Source organism: Chiloscyllium plagiosum, chromosome 1, assembly GCF_004010195.1.
Source record: "Chiloscyllium plagiosum isolate BGI_BamShark_2017 chromosome 1, ASM401019v2, whole genome shotgun sequence".
NCBI lineage: Eukaryota > Metazoa > Chordata > Chondrichthyes > Orectolobiformes > Hemiscylliidae > Chiloscyllium > Chiloscyllium plagiosum.
Window position 1 is genome coordinate 50,715,707 of NC_057710.1, and position 16,641 is coordinate 50,732,347.

The following is a 16,641-nucleotide window of genomic DNA, read 5'->3' on the forward strand; positions in this document are numbered from 1 at the left end:
ATTAATGCAAATAGATTCAAAAGTCTGTTAGATACGTTTCTGGAGAAAAAAAGGGGAGCTGAATATTCCAAGAAAAAGGCAATATTTGAAATTATGGGCATGCTTTTGATATTGTTTTAGGTGCAGTGATGTTGGCCATCCCAGCAAATGGTCTGAGAGCCCAGACTGCATAATCTTACTCTGTACAAGAAATCTAACAATAGGACTCCCTTGTGTCTTTCAGAAATAGCAGGTTATTAATCTGTTATCTTCGCAAAAATGCTGCAGGTAAAGGCGGGTGCCTGAGGATAGCTCTGCACAGATCTATGTGGTCAGTCAAAGTAATCCTCATAAAGGGCTAGAGAAAATAAGAGAGAAAGGATAAAATCAAAAACATAGAAATCATTGTTGAAATAAATTAAAATATTTCGAGTCTTTGTCTATTCAACAGAACAGAGCTCATTCTAAAAAGCCAAAACTACATAAAACCAGCATTTTATCCACCTGTTGCTTCCCAGAAAGGTCAAACAAAGGAACAGTGCTTTCAACCTGTTGACCAAATTGCTAAGGATTCTGGATTAGTGGTGCTGGAAAAGCACAGCAGTTCAGGCAGCATCCAAGAAGCAGTAAAAGCCCGAAATTTCGATTTTACTACTCCTCGGATGCTGCCCGAACTGCTATGCTTTTCCAGCACCACTAATCCAGAATCTGGTTTCCAGCATCTGCAGTCATTGTTTTTACCTAGATTGCAAAGGAGCTCATGCACACAATTCATAAAAATCTGCAACTAATCAGAAACTCAGCAGGTCAGGCTTTGTCTGAAAAGAAAGAAATCATGAATCTTTCATCAGAACAAGCAAAATTGAAGATATAACAAAACTTAAATAAATACATAGACAGGGAAATGGTGGGGGAAGGGAAAGAACAAAGTGGAATCTCTGCGAGAGATTAAATGAGAAAAGGGACAATGATGCAAGGCAAAGGGGGTTCATAATGGGACAGTTCAAAAGAGGAAGAAAATCTAGAAGAGGTGCAAATGGCAACCCTAGGATAATTATCAACACCAGCTATCCAAAACTCAATAGAATCCCGAGAAACAGCGTCTCATCTTTCAGTCAGATAGCCACCTGGACTCACTGTTTTAGTATTGCTCAGAAAAGTTTTGACATTTTGTCAAAACTTTTCATCTTCCTCTCATCAGAAAAATTTGTAGATCAGAAAGAGCGTGCTCGCACTGCACCTGTTTCAGTGCAACAATATAGGTCATTTCAAAGGGCAACACCTTTGAAATTTGGGCGGCACGATGGCACAGTGGTTAGCACTGCTGCCTCGCAGCGCCAGAGACCCGGGTTCAATTCCCGCCTCAGGCGACTGACTGTGTGGAGTTTGCACATTCTCCCCGTGTCTGCGTGGGTTTCCTCCGGGTGCTCCGGTTTCCTCCCACAGTCCAAAGATGTGCAGTTAGGTGAATTGGCCATGTTAAATTGTCCGTAGTGTTAGGTAAGGGGTAAATGTAGGGGTATGGGTGGTTTGCGCTTCGGCGGGTCGGTGTGGACTTGTTGGGCCGAAGGGCCTGTTTCCACACTGTAAAGTAATCTAATCTAAAAAAAACCTTGAGAAATCAGAATAAATTTACCCAGTTTGGCAGATTTAGACTTGGGTTTTATTGTCACATGTACACAAGTACGGGGTACACGAGTACAGTGAAAAGTGTGCAATTTCGCCACACACAGTGCCATCTTAGGTACAAAGTATCTCGGTACAAAATCTTTGTTACAGAAATAGAGAAATAAAGAAATAAGTTAAAAAGTTCAGCACTATCATCTTCTTAGCAAAGAAGTAGAAAAATAAAGAAATAGCATTAAAATATCAAACCTTACAGGCCTTCCTTGAGCCATGGGCCTGTAAATGCTCCTAGCTAGGCCTCCCCAGGAGGACTTGCTCTCACTCACCTTGGCCTTGGATGCTGCCTGACCTGCTGTGCTTTTCCAGCACCACACTCTCGACTCTGATCTCCAACATCTACAGTCCTCACTTTCTCCTGGGCTAAGACCCGCCCCCCACCAGGCATGCCAGGCTTCACCACTGCTCACGAGGCTTCGGCCCTGATCGCCATCCCTCGCCACCACCACCTCGTCACTGACCACTGCTGCTGCCATCTTTTGCCATCTCGCCACTGCTGCCATCTGGGCTCACGCTGGGCCCAGCCGCTTCCACTCTCCGTCACCACCGCTGCCTCCTGTTTGATGAACACTTGAGGTCCACGCTGGGCTGACTCCCCTCCGTGCTGGGCTAGCTCGAGGTTCGCGAGGTCCACTGCCGATGCCATCTGAACTCAAGAAGTAAGTAAGGAAAATAGAAGATGGAGAAAGAAAGAAAGAAAGAAAAGACAGAGAAAAAAAGAGAAGAGAAACAGTTGGAGCTCAGGGGCTCTATTCCGCTGCCATCTGGCAGCTATTACAAGAATACCTGCCTTCTGTCTGCCTGATTATATATGGGAAGCAATGACCTAATGCTATTATCACCAAGCTATTAATCTAGAGACCTAGATTAATGTTGTGCGGACCTGGGTTTCAACCCTGTCAGGCAAATTGTCAAATCTTAGTTCAATAAAAATCTGATATAAAAGTCAAACATTGACCATGAAATCATTGGAAAATCTCCTGGTTCACTAATGTCCTTTAGGGAAGGAAATCTGCTGTCTCTGGCTGGTCTGACCTATATGTGACCTCAGACCCACAGGAATGTAGATGACTCTTAACTGCCCTCAATAAATGGACAATTGGCATAGACAATGGACAGTGTCCTTTGGTAATAGACATGTGCCTAGTCAGTGATAGCCTCATTCTGTGAATGAATTTTTTAAAAAAACTGGTACATTCTCATTCCCATGTCAGCAGTTCTACCAATCAAAATCCACTTGTGAACCAAACAGCAGTGACCTCTCATACAATATCAATATCTGTTTCCCTTTGCTTCAGTATTTCTTACAAATTAGTTTCATGGAGTACAAAATGAAAAGCTTCAGCAAAATGTGTTTCTTTTTCAGCAACACTTAAGTCATTTTACCAAATGATTAACCAACATTTTGTTCACAATCGAATACAGATTTTGAGCGTCCATTGTATTTTGCTCATGTTCCTCTAAATGTTCCTTTGATTCTTCAGTTATCACATTACCAAACTATTTTATTTAATACATCATCCTTTTTGTCATTTAATCTTTCCTGACGTCCACTCTATCAAAGAATTACTCTTTTTGTGTCTCATCCATTCGCCCTCTATCTACTTAACTTGCCTCTGTATCTGCTTAAAACCTGTTACATCTCCCATTTTTGCTGGTTCTGATGAAGGGTCATCGACCTAAGATGTGGATGCTGTTTCTGTATTCACAGTTCCTGCCTGACCTGAGCATTTCCCACATTTTCTGTTTTTATTGCAAAAGAGCTGGTTTTCCTGACATTTACAGACTAAATAATAATTGATGCTCCATTATGTTCAGTCATAGCTCACTCTCACTTTTCCTTAAAAGCAAATTGCATCTGCTTGAAATTGTGCTGCAAGATAATAAAATGGATGGATCAGTGTCTTCAATGAAACAATGGGGAGGAATTTAATAAAAGTTCATTAAGCATTCAAACAGTAACATTCCACAGTAGAATGCGGTTGGGAAAATGTTACACTTTCTCATTAAGATTATATTCAGTTTAAGTATCAAACTATCATTAGATTTATATTTTGATGTGTTGTATCAAATACAAATATTGTATGTATTGGGTTTATATTGTAACTATTTTCGTCCTGAGTAGTATAGTAAAATTCTAAGACAGTTTGACTAACTGCCTTGAGTTACTCTTGCAGCTTCTTAAAATGAAATCTGAAAGCAATTCATCAAAGCTAATCCCAGGATTCCAAGGAATTGTATATAAAATAACCAAACCAGTTAACATTTGACAAGAAGTCTTTTCCTTGCCCTTAGCTTCCAACCTCTCCCTCAGAATGTCTTGTTATTATTTTGACAATACAGTCATAGTTATTGTTCTTCTGACCGTTCCTTTGAAATTCCCAAAGTAGCTCAACTTGTGACTCAGCCTCCTCGCTGCATCCCCATTGTGTGTTCCTACACTAATTTATTTCTTGTGAGAACCTTGATAAAAGGAACCCGCTCCCACTGTCCTTTACCGTAAAGGGTTAACTTAAGGGTTTTGAAACTCAAACTTGGCATCATGTAACCATTGATGTTTTTTACAAAATGTATTTTTTCACTTTTCACCCGACTGGAGGCTTGAACTGTTGCATTCATTCCTCATCTAGCTACCTCTGACAGTAGCTTTCGCACAATTTATAAATGTCAATATTGCTCAGAACTCTAAAAGAATTATCGACATCAGTTAAGACTCAACAGGGTAGAAATTGACCTCCAGGAGTGACTCAAGACACATGATACCAGATTGGATGCAGCACCTATTAAACTATTTCTTTGTGATCAAGGAAACTGAATTTCAGTCATTGCATTTCACCAGCAGTCAACCCAATATCATCAGTTTTGACCCTAGGAGAACCTCTAACCCAATCTTCTAATACTGTACACAATCGAAAAAAATAGTCAGTATTATAGTTGGTGTTAATTGTATTGAGCAGATCATATTCCCTTATTCTCAATGCTATGTTCTGTCTCAGCAAAATCCACTTGCTTGTCCATGAAAATAATCGGGAGAAAGTGAGGACTGCTGATGCTAGAGCTCAGAGTTGAGAGCTGAAAATGTGTTGCTGGAAAAGCGCAGCAGGTCAGGCAGTATCCAGGGAAAAGGAGAATCGACGTTTCGGGCATAAGCCCTTCTTCAGGAATCATGGTCGTGAGGATTCCTGAAGAAGGGCTTATGCCCGAAACGTCGATTCTCCTGTTCCCTGGATGCTGCCTGACCTGCTGCGCTTTTCCAGCAACACATTTTCAGCTCTGATCTCCAGCATCTGCAGACCTCACTTTCTCCTCAGAGTTGAGAATGTGGTGCTGGAAAAGTACAGCAGGTCAGGAAGCATCCAAGGAGCAGGAGAATCGACATTTTGGGCAAGGGCCCTTAAATGATTCCTGATGAAGGACTCTTGCCTGAAATGTCGATTCGATTCCTCTGCTCCTCGGATGCTGCTTGACCTGCTGTGCTTTTCCAGCATCGCACTCACGACCATGAAAGCAGTCAGCTTGATTGAAATGGCAGTTTTTAACAAAGCCATGTAATATTGTGGTGGAGTTCCATTTGGAAGAATTAACTGGTTTCATTGCCCTGTGCCCAACTATCAAAATGCCACAATCCCTGGAGAGTTTAAGAAAACAAATTCTCCTCTGGATCTGTGAACAGAAATGTGATCTTTTATTGACTACAGTAGCAGTTTGAGCCCAAATAAACAGACTCGAAAGTAACCCAAGGGTGAAATGGGATTGTTTGAGAAGATACTATTGAAATGAAATTGGGATGTGTTGCAGTGCAAACAATTTGATTGTCTGATAACAGGGTGATAAGTCAGAGAAGAAAATGAACCGCAGTTTGTTTTCTCTGCGATCAACACTAACTTGTTTTTCACCAGTTGAACAAGTGCTATCTTCCTGTCCTAAATCAAAGTCAAAAGTAGCAGGAGCTCATTAAGACCGCTGTGAGGATACATGGGGTCACAGTTGTGCTACTTGACACCTCTATTGATTAGTTTCTTTTCTTTCTGCCTTTCAGGGCGCATCTTCGAGTCTAGTGGTAAAATTTGCAGACACCGACAAGGAACGCACAATGCGTCGCATGCAACAAATGGCAGGGCAAATGGGAATGTTCAACCCAATGGCAATCCAATTTGGTGCATATGGTGCCTATGCTCAAGCAGTAAGTATCACTTTATTTCATTACAAAAAAACAAGTGCAATTTCTAAAATATCCGTGCATGTTGTTCCTGACTATTTAGGGTGTGAAAAGGTCTGGCAAATTGAATTAGAACAGGAATAATTTATTTTTCAGTAAAGTATTACTGATATGCAAATCCATAATTATTACAGATGGATACATCTCTGTATGTTACAGCTGTATTATATATTCATATATCTATATTACATCTGTATAATTTTTCTCCATGTTAAACATCCCAGTCAGAAAAGTGTAACTGAGAAGTTGTAAATCGTAGATTTCTGTAATCTTTCCTTCAACAGCTTAAATATCCAAGCCATTTAAAGTAACATTGTTACCATGGAAACATTTTCTTGTGAGACAGTCATTTATAATAGTGACAGCACTCAGTGACTTGATTGCACGATCAGATACAACTAGCACTACTAATGATTTTAAATGAAAAGTTAATCTAAAATTTGGAACGTTTCAGTGTTAAGAGTTTGTGTTGCATTAGGATGGATCAAGGAAGCAAAAACAAAATGCTGGTGCCTCATCATTCCACCCACACCTCACATAGCTGACCTTGCAGTGTGATGTGAGGTCTGCTAGTTTAAATATTTTCTTGGTGCTCTTGGTATTTTGTGAATGCCCAATCATGAATTGGGTACACCGTTATGATCAGAATTTTGTTATCAGTCAGAAAGACATATTAAAATGCACTTGGCTATTCTTAAACTACCAGGAATTGGATATATATGGACTCGAAGAAGGCACAGAGCAGGGGCAAGAACCAAACTGGATAGCTCTTTCAAATAGCCACCAAACTCCCAATGTGCCAAGGAGCTTTGACAAAGGGTCAGTTAGATTAGAAACATCAGCTCTTTTCTCTCCTTACAGATGCTGCCAGACCTGCTGAGATTTTCCAGCATTTTCTCTTTTGGTCCCAAAATGCCAGTTGGCTTCCAATGATATTATTTCATTTCCATTTCATGGAACTGAGCCAGTTTTTGATAGTGGATATTGGCTCAGGCCACAACAAGCACAATCTCTGGAGGCCAGGAAGCACTGAAATTAGGATTAACTCAATGGAGAAGATGGAGCTGAATAGGCAGAAGCTATGTGTTTCTTTGCAGTGTTTGTTTTATGCACTAGTTTAAAATGGCTGTTAGGATCTGCAGCAAGAGCCACGGTGGGGAATGAGAGAGGAGGGTGACTCTGAATAGAGCCCCCCACTGCTTCTCGAAATGGAGACTTTCAATCAGGTGAGGAAGGCCTTTGAGCAAGGGAACTACTCACTACTCCTAGTAGCTTTCAAGCAACCCTACACAGGTCTGCTTATGGAGAGCCCTAGTCTGCGGCTTGGTTAACATCAGTAGCAGTGGGTGAGGCTTTTAAATGGGAATGAATTGCCCATTAAAATGCCTCAGTTGCCTGTGGGATGGGAAGAGTGTGCATGAGTGTGCCCACAATGGATCTAATTGGGATGGAGTTGAAAAGGTGGCATGGTCCCCACCTGCTATCATCCCATTTAAGTGAATGCCTCCTCCAATTAAACTCGCCAATGGGGACAGCACTGAATACTGCCCTTGGATTTCGGCTGAAAGTTGTGTGGATTTAGATCATGGTTAGAGGAAGCTAATCTCAGATTCAAGCAGTAAACTGAAGAGTTAGACTTCTGAACTTAGCTGTATAGAAAGAAAAAAAACAAATTCTCAATCAAAATCTACATGTAAACAGAAAATATCAAACATAAAATGCTGGCAAGCCTCATCAAGTCAGGGAGCAGCTGTTGAGAGAGAAATGTTTCTGCAGAGAGGTCATAGGTCTGAAACATTTTTTGCACATTCACTGGAAGTGTTTTGTTGAGTGAGATTCATGGTGCCCAGTCTGTCATGGCTCAGAGTGACTTTTCTCACCCTGTCTTCTGCTCTGCACTTCATTAGTTATTGCATCTGTGCTCTTGGGTGCCATTCTCAGGGAATCGTGTGGCAAGCAAGGGGGAAGAGCTTGCCAATGCGATGAGTTTTCTGCTTTCACAGCTCTGGCACTAAGTTTAAAGCCCAGCTGCACATTGCATCCAATGCTGCAAGCCAGGAATGAGCTGTTACCCAGTGCTGCTCAAAGGCTCATCGACAAACACTTGCACTGTTACCTGCGTCACCTCCACTCAATGGCTCTCACCCTCTCAATCTACTCCTTCTTTCTATGCTTCTGATCATCCACTGGGAACTCCTCAGCTAATTCTCTTGCTTCACCACTAAGTGCTCTTCCATCATATTCAATCCCTCTCTTTGTGTTCTTGCAGGAAACATTAGGCCACAAGCAGCCGGAGAGATCTAGGCCTAGCAGTTGGCTTCTGGAGACACATCAGGCTTCTCACTCCCATTGAGGAGAAAATTCTGGCTTTGGCCAGAGAAGAGCACGATTGCTCATGATGGATGGAAAGAGCTGCAATGGACAACTGACTCAGTGAGCTTCATTGTGTGCTCCTGTGCTGCTCTCCCAGAGCTAAGTTATCATTAACCTGCAAAGGCTTTTATCCTTCTTTGACAACCAACTCCTTTTCATTTCTTATGTACTTGTGGTACCTGATGAACCTCTGATAAGGAGAGTTCAGCACTGAAACCCTTCAAGCCCAGCTGCACCTCTGAGGAGGAAGTTAGGGAACTCCCTCAAAGGTTGCCTTGGTAATGCTCTCCCTATATCCTGCACCAACTCAGAGACATTCACCTTCGTAGCAATGTTCCCTCTGAACAACAGAAGGTTCCATGGATGCCAATCGGTGAACAGATACACTTCCAGTAATGGAAGCTACTGCTTTGCACAGGTCTCAGAGACCCACACAGTAGCAGGAAAAATTAGAGAGAACTCTTTAGAAAATACTCCTACTTTAGATTCAGTGGCGCAATCTGTGAACACATTGCTGACGATCTCTGGAGCTGGTCAAAGTACAACTGGGCTGGGCCCCTGGCACTCAGAGGACAGAAATAGACTGGGTATCTGTCATCATATCCTGATGAAGGGCTTTTGCCCGAAACATCGATTTTCCTACTCCTCGGATGCTACCTGACCTGCTGTGCTTTTCCAGCACCACTCTAATCTTGACAGTGGGCACCTGTTCAGTCCCGGCAGAAGACTGTTCTTGGTCACTAATCATTTTGTTCAATTGCACTGATAGGCATATGAACATCAGGCAGTTTGTCACAGTAAGATGGATCAAAGGATGAAGAAGATAGCAACATTATCAGCAATGTGTTGGCTTCAGCATGTATGTCTCCATGGAGAGGTTAGTGAATACAATAGAGCGCCAGGTCCAGTACTCTCAATACAGTCCGTACCTACACACAGAACTGCAGTCCATTGGTCAAGGGATAGATGCTCCGGAGGCAGTGCAACTGGAGGATTCTGTTCTCACTGGCTTTGTCAACAAAGTCGCAATCACTGTCTCCTTCTGTGCTGTCTTTGGAGAAGGACTAAGGTCACATAGCTCCATGGGAAATCCCTTAGCAGATAATCTGTGGGTAATATCAAAAACAGCACAATTTTATTGTTATTTTGGAAGCGACAATAAAACAACAGTGTATAATCTAAATGCAGAAAAGACTGCATAAACTGCAACATAAAGGATCTGGGAGACTTGTGTGTAAAACACAGAAAACTAGCATACAGATGCAGCAGGTAATCAGGAAGGTAAATGGAATGTGACCCATTCCAAGGCAGTTGGAGTATAAGAGTAGGAAAATGTTGCTGTAACTGTCCAAGGTTCGAGTGAGACCGCGTCTGGAATACCGTGAGCATTTGGACTTTTATTTAAAGAAAGATATTGTTTCATTGGAGCAAGTTCAGAGAAGGTTCACTAGGATGATCCCCAGTATGGAAGCATTGTCTTATGAGCAAAGGCTAAACAGGTCAGGATTCTACTCCCTGGAATTTAGAAGAATGTGAGGTGATCTCATTGAAATAACCAGGATACTTAAGGGGCTTGACAGGGTAAATGCTGAGAGTCCGGGACCACAGGGCACAGTCTCAGAATTAAGGGGCACCATTTTATGACTGAAATGAAGAGGAATTTCTTCCCTCAGAGGATTTTGAGTCATTGGAAGTACTTGTCACAGAAAGCTGTGGAGGGCAGATTCCTTGTGTGTATTAAAGGCTGAGATAGATCGATTCTTGACCAGTCAGGGAATCAAGGATTATGGACAGGAAAGCAAATGTAAGGAGTATCAGATCAGCCATGATCCTATTGAATAGCAGAGCAAATTGAGGGCTGAGTGGCCCACTACTGTTCCTTTTTCTCATGGTTTAATAGTCTTATAAAGGAATTCCAGAACCCTGACATCCATAACAAGGAAGCCTCATGTTATGCCCTCACACAGTGTGGAGTGGAAGCCTTCTATGGAGGTGATTGTCATGCCTGAGGTATGTGACATCATCCAATTCTACACTGTCTAAGCAAACGTTACCTGCTATTTCTCAAAGGAGTAGAATTCAGCCAGAAAGCTGCCATAATAGTCCCTTAGTTCATATCCATGCATAGTTATTGTTCAGTGTGCAAATGTGGCAGCTATGAATTGTTATTTCCCATTGCTTGCTATATAGTGGTGTTGTAAAATGGGAACTTCAGGTTCTAGTTTTAATTGCTTTGTTCTCATTACAGTTGCTTGGCTGACATAATAAGGAGACAATTATTTTGTACCATGTAATGGTCATGATTGTTTGAGACCATACTTTTTATTGTGCATTCTTGGACAATTAATGGCCTACCAATGAATTTCAACTGAAGCCGTTCATTCAGCATTATGAACTTAGTACAGACATGATTACTACAATTGCCCCAATTCTATAGGTTTAGTCCACCTTAGACTAAAAGACTTGCTTCACCAACTGTGTATTCATTATCAGCCATTTTGAATAGTTATTGTGCAGTTGAATTGCAATCTAACATGGTAATGTTTCAATTTCCGTATAACTGACTTGCAGGCTCTATCTACATGGACAAGGTTCCCAAGTTGTTGTGCTTCCAGATAGGATAGTTCTTGGTCATCTAAAATTCCTGTTAGTTGTAACAAGGTTAATTTAGAAAACAGGTTCTTTACCTCAGTGAATTTCCCCTTATCCTTTGGCTGTTCTTGTGGTCCCCAGAATATTTCAGCCTCCTCCCAGTTTTGTTTCTTTCTAATAATCATGACCATAAGACAGAGTAACAGAAGGAGGGTTTTCGGCCCAACCAGTCTGCTCCACTATTTAACAAGATCATGGCTGACCTATTAATCCTCACGGCACTTTTCCACCATTTCCCCATCATTCTTACTGATTAAAACTCTCTCAATTTCAGCCCTGAGTATATTTAACAACCCAGCCCCTACAGCCCTCAGCAGTACAGTTGCTACCTTCTGAAAGAATAAATCTTCCTTATCTCTGGTTTAAATGGGCAATCTCTTATTCTGAGATTATGCCCTTTGGTTCTAGACTCTCCCATGAGGGGAAACAACCTCTCCCTAAACCCTGTCAAGTTTCCTAAGAGTCTGGTATGCTTCAATATGCACCTTTCATTCTTCTAAATTCCAATGGGTACCAGCCCAACCAATTCAACCTCTCCTCATACCCATGATCAATCTATGAATTTTAAACTGCCATGGACATTTCAACTTGTAATTCTAATGTTTTTTTTAAAAGAGAGCTGAATGTAAATTAACTGTGCACCGGAGAGAGAGAAAAAAGGAAAGATGCAGTATACCATCTAAAGTATCAAAAAGACTTTAAGCAAACTAGACTCTGATCTCTTGTGACAACAAAGGTAATATGGGATTGATAATATGGGATTGTCAATCTCCTAGTCAGCAATAAACTGTGGACTACTGTTTATCCCAAACTGCTTTGTGTTTTCCCCACTGAAGAATGCTCAAAGGCAGGAATAAAAAGCTAGTTTCAGTTTGATTAGAGATTGCTAGTGAGACTGAATGGGTTCAAGTTGTGAAGGTCACATTTGAAGAACTAACCTCTAGTCACCACAGTTTGAGCACCTTGTCTGCAAGCATAACAAGTAAGGGAACATTGCATAGGCTGTGGTTGTAACAATTGTTACCATTCCCTCTGCAATCCCTGAGGTCCATATCTCGACACCATGGAGTACCCCCAATAAATCCCTTAAGCATCATTGACCAAAACCCATTGCCCGCACCCTCCACCCACCCTATCCATAAGTTAGCAAGACACTGTGCATGCTGGAAATCTGAAATAAAACAGTAAGTACTGGAGAAACCCAGCAGGTCTGGCAGCATCTGTGGAGAGAGAAAAACAGAGTTTATCTTTTGTATCTGATATGACCCTCCTTTGGAATTTCAGTTTCCATTGAGCACTGCCCAGTCACAAAATGATGCCACAACAGCATCCCAGTTGACCTACCTGTTATTCCTAAACCTGCAGGATTGACTGTGGCCAAATCTCCAGAGTGCAGGGATACAGATCACTAGGACTCTGGCAGGACCAAGTCCTTGACTGGTGATACTCTCACTCCACCTTCACTCCACTAAGGACTACTCCCCTTTGATTTTCATGCATGGCATTTGCTTGGTACCAGTGCTGATCTACATGTCGGGCATTTGTGCCATCTAGTTTCTTGGAGCAGGAGAGGAGAACTGAAGTGACATAGAAAAATGGCAGGTTGGGGCTTTCCAGAGATGTAAATGTATGTAAATAAGGTAGCCATCACTGAGCAGCAAGATTCTGAAGTCACCCTTTATGGCTGGATAAAAAATTGTCACAAGTTTTCTTTAGATTGACAATCTGATTTTTTTTTAATTCAAATTGTATTTTCCTCCCTTTCTCACCATTGCTCACACCATATGAGGGTGGATAACGTTCCAGTCATTATGTCTGTTTCTCTCCAACTACTGAGTAGTTTTATTTCAGATTTCCAGTATCGGTAGTATTTTGTTTTTGTTTTGAAGGATCTTATACAATACTATGAACCATGCAGACTATCGACAAAGAAAACCCCTCAGTTTATTTAATTATAATCAGAAGGCAAATACCAGAGGGAAAACTGCCAAAGAGTGACACAAAGTTTCCTGCAATCTGGGGAGATAATTGGGTAAAGATGATTAAATTAACATTACACAGTTAATTTTTAGGTGTTTATTAACTTCAGCTAAGGACATTAGTGGGAGTATTCTTCCTGCTCTCCATAATGTGATCTTTTATTATTCAATGTTTTATGTACTGTGTAAAGAATGACATTGTAATAGACATTATGTAACATTCATTACATAAAATTCACTGCATCACATTCAATTTTTAGTTACATTATGAAATGAGCATATTTTATAAGCCACACAGAATACACTGAATGACATATTAGCAAAGGTGCTACACAATATTTCTTCAACAGGGCAGACATTGCAGACTGGTTAATGGTGAAAAGAACTGAAAGTGCATCCGAAAAAAGTGAATGGATTACCAATTATCATGTGAGAAAATATTTTAAGTGAGTGTGTGTGTGCAGGGCTTTGTAGCAATGACTGCCAAAATGTTTATTAGATATCCCTTGCTGAGCAGCCATACTTGAAGACGAAAGGATGGTGATGCCAGCAACATCTGATGACCTGTGCTAGGAATGATCGGGTTGCTTTTATACTGCTTGTTCTATGTCATAATATTTAATTATTTCCATTGCAATATGTACTCCATGTATAAGAGTAGAATTAATGCATTTGTAATGGAAGAGTGTTTTGTTCCAGGAGTGCGTGTCACGAATTAGGATGATGAAGTCAACATGCCTCTCAGGATTTTCTGCTCATTAATTCCTAAAATTTACTCTATCCAATATAAATATTCAATAGAGTATGTAATACCCTGTGTTGTCAAGTTTGACTTAAAATAGCTTCACTTCAAATCACGATGCTGCACATTATTCTGTACATTCTATACTTGAGTGAACAATTGAGGCATCCAAGTTTACATTAAAATATATGACAGATTAAAACAAAACATACAAGCAAATTTTAAATTTGCTTCATTTTAATATCTTGACCATGCTTATAAAGAGTTGAAAATGTGTTGCTGGAAAAGTGCAGCAGGTCAGGCAGCATCCAAGGAACGGGAGCATCGACGTTTCGGGCATAAGCCCTTCTTCATTCCTGAAGAAGGGCTTATGCCCAAAACGTCGATTCTCCTGTTCCTTGGATGCTGCCTGACCTGCTGCGCTTTTCCAGCAACACATTTTCAGCTCTGATCTCCAGCATCTGCAGCCCTCACTTTCTCTCATGCTTATAAAGATACTGATAATCCCTTTCTCAACTAGTGCTTTCAAAATCTGGCTTTGGGTAACTCATTACATTTCTTCAATGTATGTTTTAGAGATTTTTAATTTCCCAATGCCTTGGTAAAGTCCTGGTACAAATTCAATTTTTTTCTCTGTAAAGTGTCGATCAAAACATTTTTGTTAAAGTATGTATGTTGGTGAGAAGTTTATTCCATTCATGTTAGTTCTACTTATTGCAGTGCATTTATGGTCCCTTTAAAATCACATGAGATGGAGAGGCTACCAGTAATTGGTGATACTAATGTGACCATACACATCGTATTTACTCTGACAATTAAATATTATCAACTTCATTCGCTGCTCATGTTGTTGTATCTGAAGTGTCTTATTCTGTGAGATTGCTAAACCTGTTATTCTCCATTGGATAAAAATGTCCTGTTCACATATACACACAGCATTTGGGAATTGGAGTGTGTGACAGCAACAGAGACACTAATTAATTCTGGTACAGCAGCTAACTACAGAGTTGACAGCATGCATCAGCTGTCATGCTACAAGCGCCATCTAGTGAGTCTGCTGCCAGATACCTTAATTTTCGCACTCCATACAATCTGATTCTTCATCTCATATCTTGTATAGAATTTGTAATCTGCTCATCTGTTAGTCGTAGAGTCACACAGCACACAAACTGACCCCTTGGCTCAACTCATCCACGCTGGGAACAGACGTCCCAATCTGACCTAGTCCCATTTGCCAGCATTTGGCCCATATTCCTAAACCAACAGAAACACACCCTTTTTTGTGGATGTTAAAATGACATCCGCAATATCTTTTTAGAAATTCAAATTTATTGCTCCTTGTATGGCAGATCTGATGGCAAACCATCTGATGGTTTGCTTTGTCTTTGAAAATTTGTCAGTTCATTATGTGCACCATTCCTCACCGCAAGAACGCTTAAGCTGGCAATGGAATGAATCAAATTGTATTGAATTAACTTTATTGTCACATGTACTCACATGAGTACAGTAAAAGGTTACAAGTGGTCCCTTACAGCACTATCTTGGGTACAAAAGTACCTCAGTACAGATTCTTGAGCTACAAATTCTTAGGAGAAAACATTTGGAAAATTAAGAACTTAGAAGTCCAGCACTACAGATCTTCAAAAGTACAAAATCATATTAGTAAATTAGAAAAATAAAGAAATTGTAAGTTCAGAATAATAGTCTTTCCATGATACTATATACAGCATGAATAGATAGCATATACTTAAATAGACGATTGCCAGTCAGGAAGGAACCAAAGACATCAATTGACACATGAAGCTCAAAAGCAACATATGTATTTATAAAATGCTGGGGATGCTGGATGTCTAAAACAAATAACTTTGTCCTTCTGATGTGGAAATATTGAAATTCTTCTTTTCAATTCATATTCATATCAGTAACATTTGGTTACATAAATGTAAGGTCGTCATAGTCTAACCAGACCATAGGGCTGCTCTCTATTAGTGCATTGCCAGACTGCCAATGTCTGTATGAGAAAAGACAGCTGAGAACTTTCGAGTTATCGGAGACTGATGGCTGATGAAAATGGGGCTGAATAGAGACACTGTGTGATTCTGGTAGAAATCCAAAGGCAATGAGAGAGGCAGAGAGAAAAATGCATGAAATCCATCTGAGTATGAATAACATCACATTTAAAACCACCATTTATTTTAAATGATTGTGGCTGCTTTTACCAACAGAATAATTTGACAGTAACAATGCCAGATGGAATACAAAATCTGATTTTAAGTGCTCTTAGATTAAGTGCAATTTGTGCCTGACTGCACTAGTACTCAAAAACACATCTCCAGAGCCACTCATGCCTGCAATCTACTTACCTTTGTCCCATTCATGGCAATTTTTTTTTGGATATAACGTGGAGGATGTGGGGAAGCAAGGAAAATTCCTTAATGGGAGTTAGATTTTTGTGGACTTCTTACACTAGGATTCAGCATCAACAATACATTTCTTTTGTGACTCCCATGCAAGATTCAAACCTTCAGCTCACTCTGGTACTTGGTGGAAAGTCTGGGGAAAATAACAGAATTCATTGTCTTAACCAAGTAGGATGTCAGTTAGCTCAGTTGGCTGGACAGCTGGCTTGCCATTGCAGAGTGAGACCAACAGCATGGATCCAATTGCTTCATCAGCTGAGGTTACCACGAAGGATTCTTCTGTCAACCTCTTCCCTCACATGAGCCGTGGTGACCCTTTGGTGAAACCACTACCTGTCATCTTTGTCTAATGAGAGAGGAGCCCTACAGTCTGGTAAGACTATGGCGAGTTTATCTTTACATAACCAAATGATACTGATATGAATATTAATTGAAAAGAAGTTGAATATCTCCACAACAGAAGGACTAAAATTATTTAGAAAAGCTCCATTTCTTCCATTGTCATCAATAACACATTTTTACAATGTTTTCTATATTAAGGTGTCAGTTTTGGCTCTGTGGTTGCACGGGGAGATGATGGCCTAGTGGTATAAT

The 16,641-nt window shown here is 40.6% G+C and overlaps 1 protein-coding gene across 6 annotated transcripts in view; it reads left to right on the forward strand.

Annotated features, from left to right (window-relative positions):
* The window catches only part of celf4 (CUGBP, Elav-like family member 4), a 1,180,733-nt gene that overhangs the window by 969,293 nt on the left and 194,799 nt on the right, over positions 1 to 16,641 (forward strand). For all 6 annotated transcript variants that reach the window (XR_006310714.1, XM_043685031.1, XM_043685094.1 and 3 more), the window contains one exon: positions 5,702 to 5,845. Coding sequence is in view for 5 of the 6 variants with exons in the window: in XM_043685031.1 (XP_043540966.1) it covers positions 5,702 to 5,845 (144 nt within the window). In the remaining variant the exon portion in view is untranslated. The remainder of the gene's footprint in view (positions 1 to 5,701; positions 5,846 to 16,641) is intronic.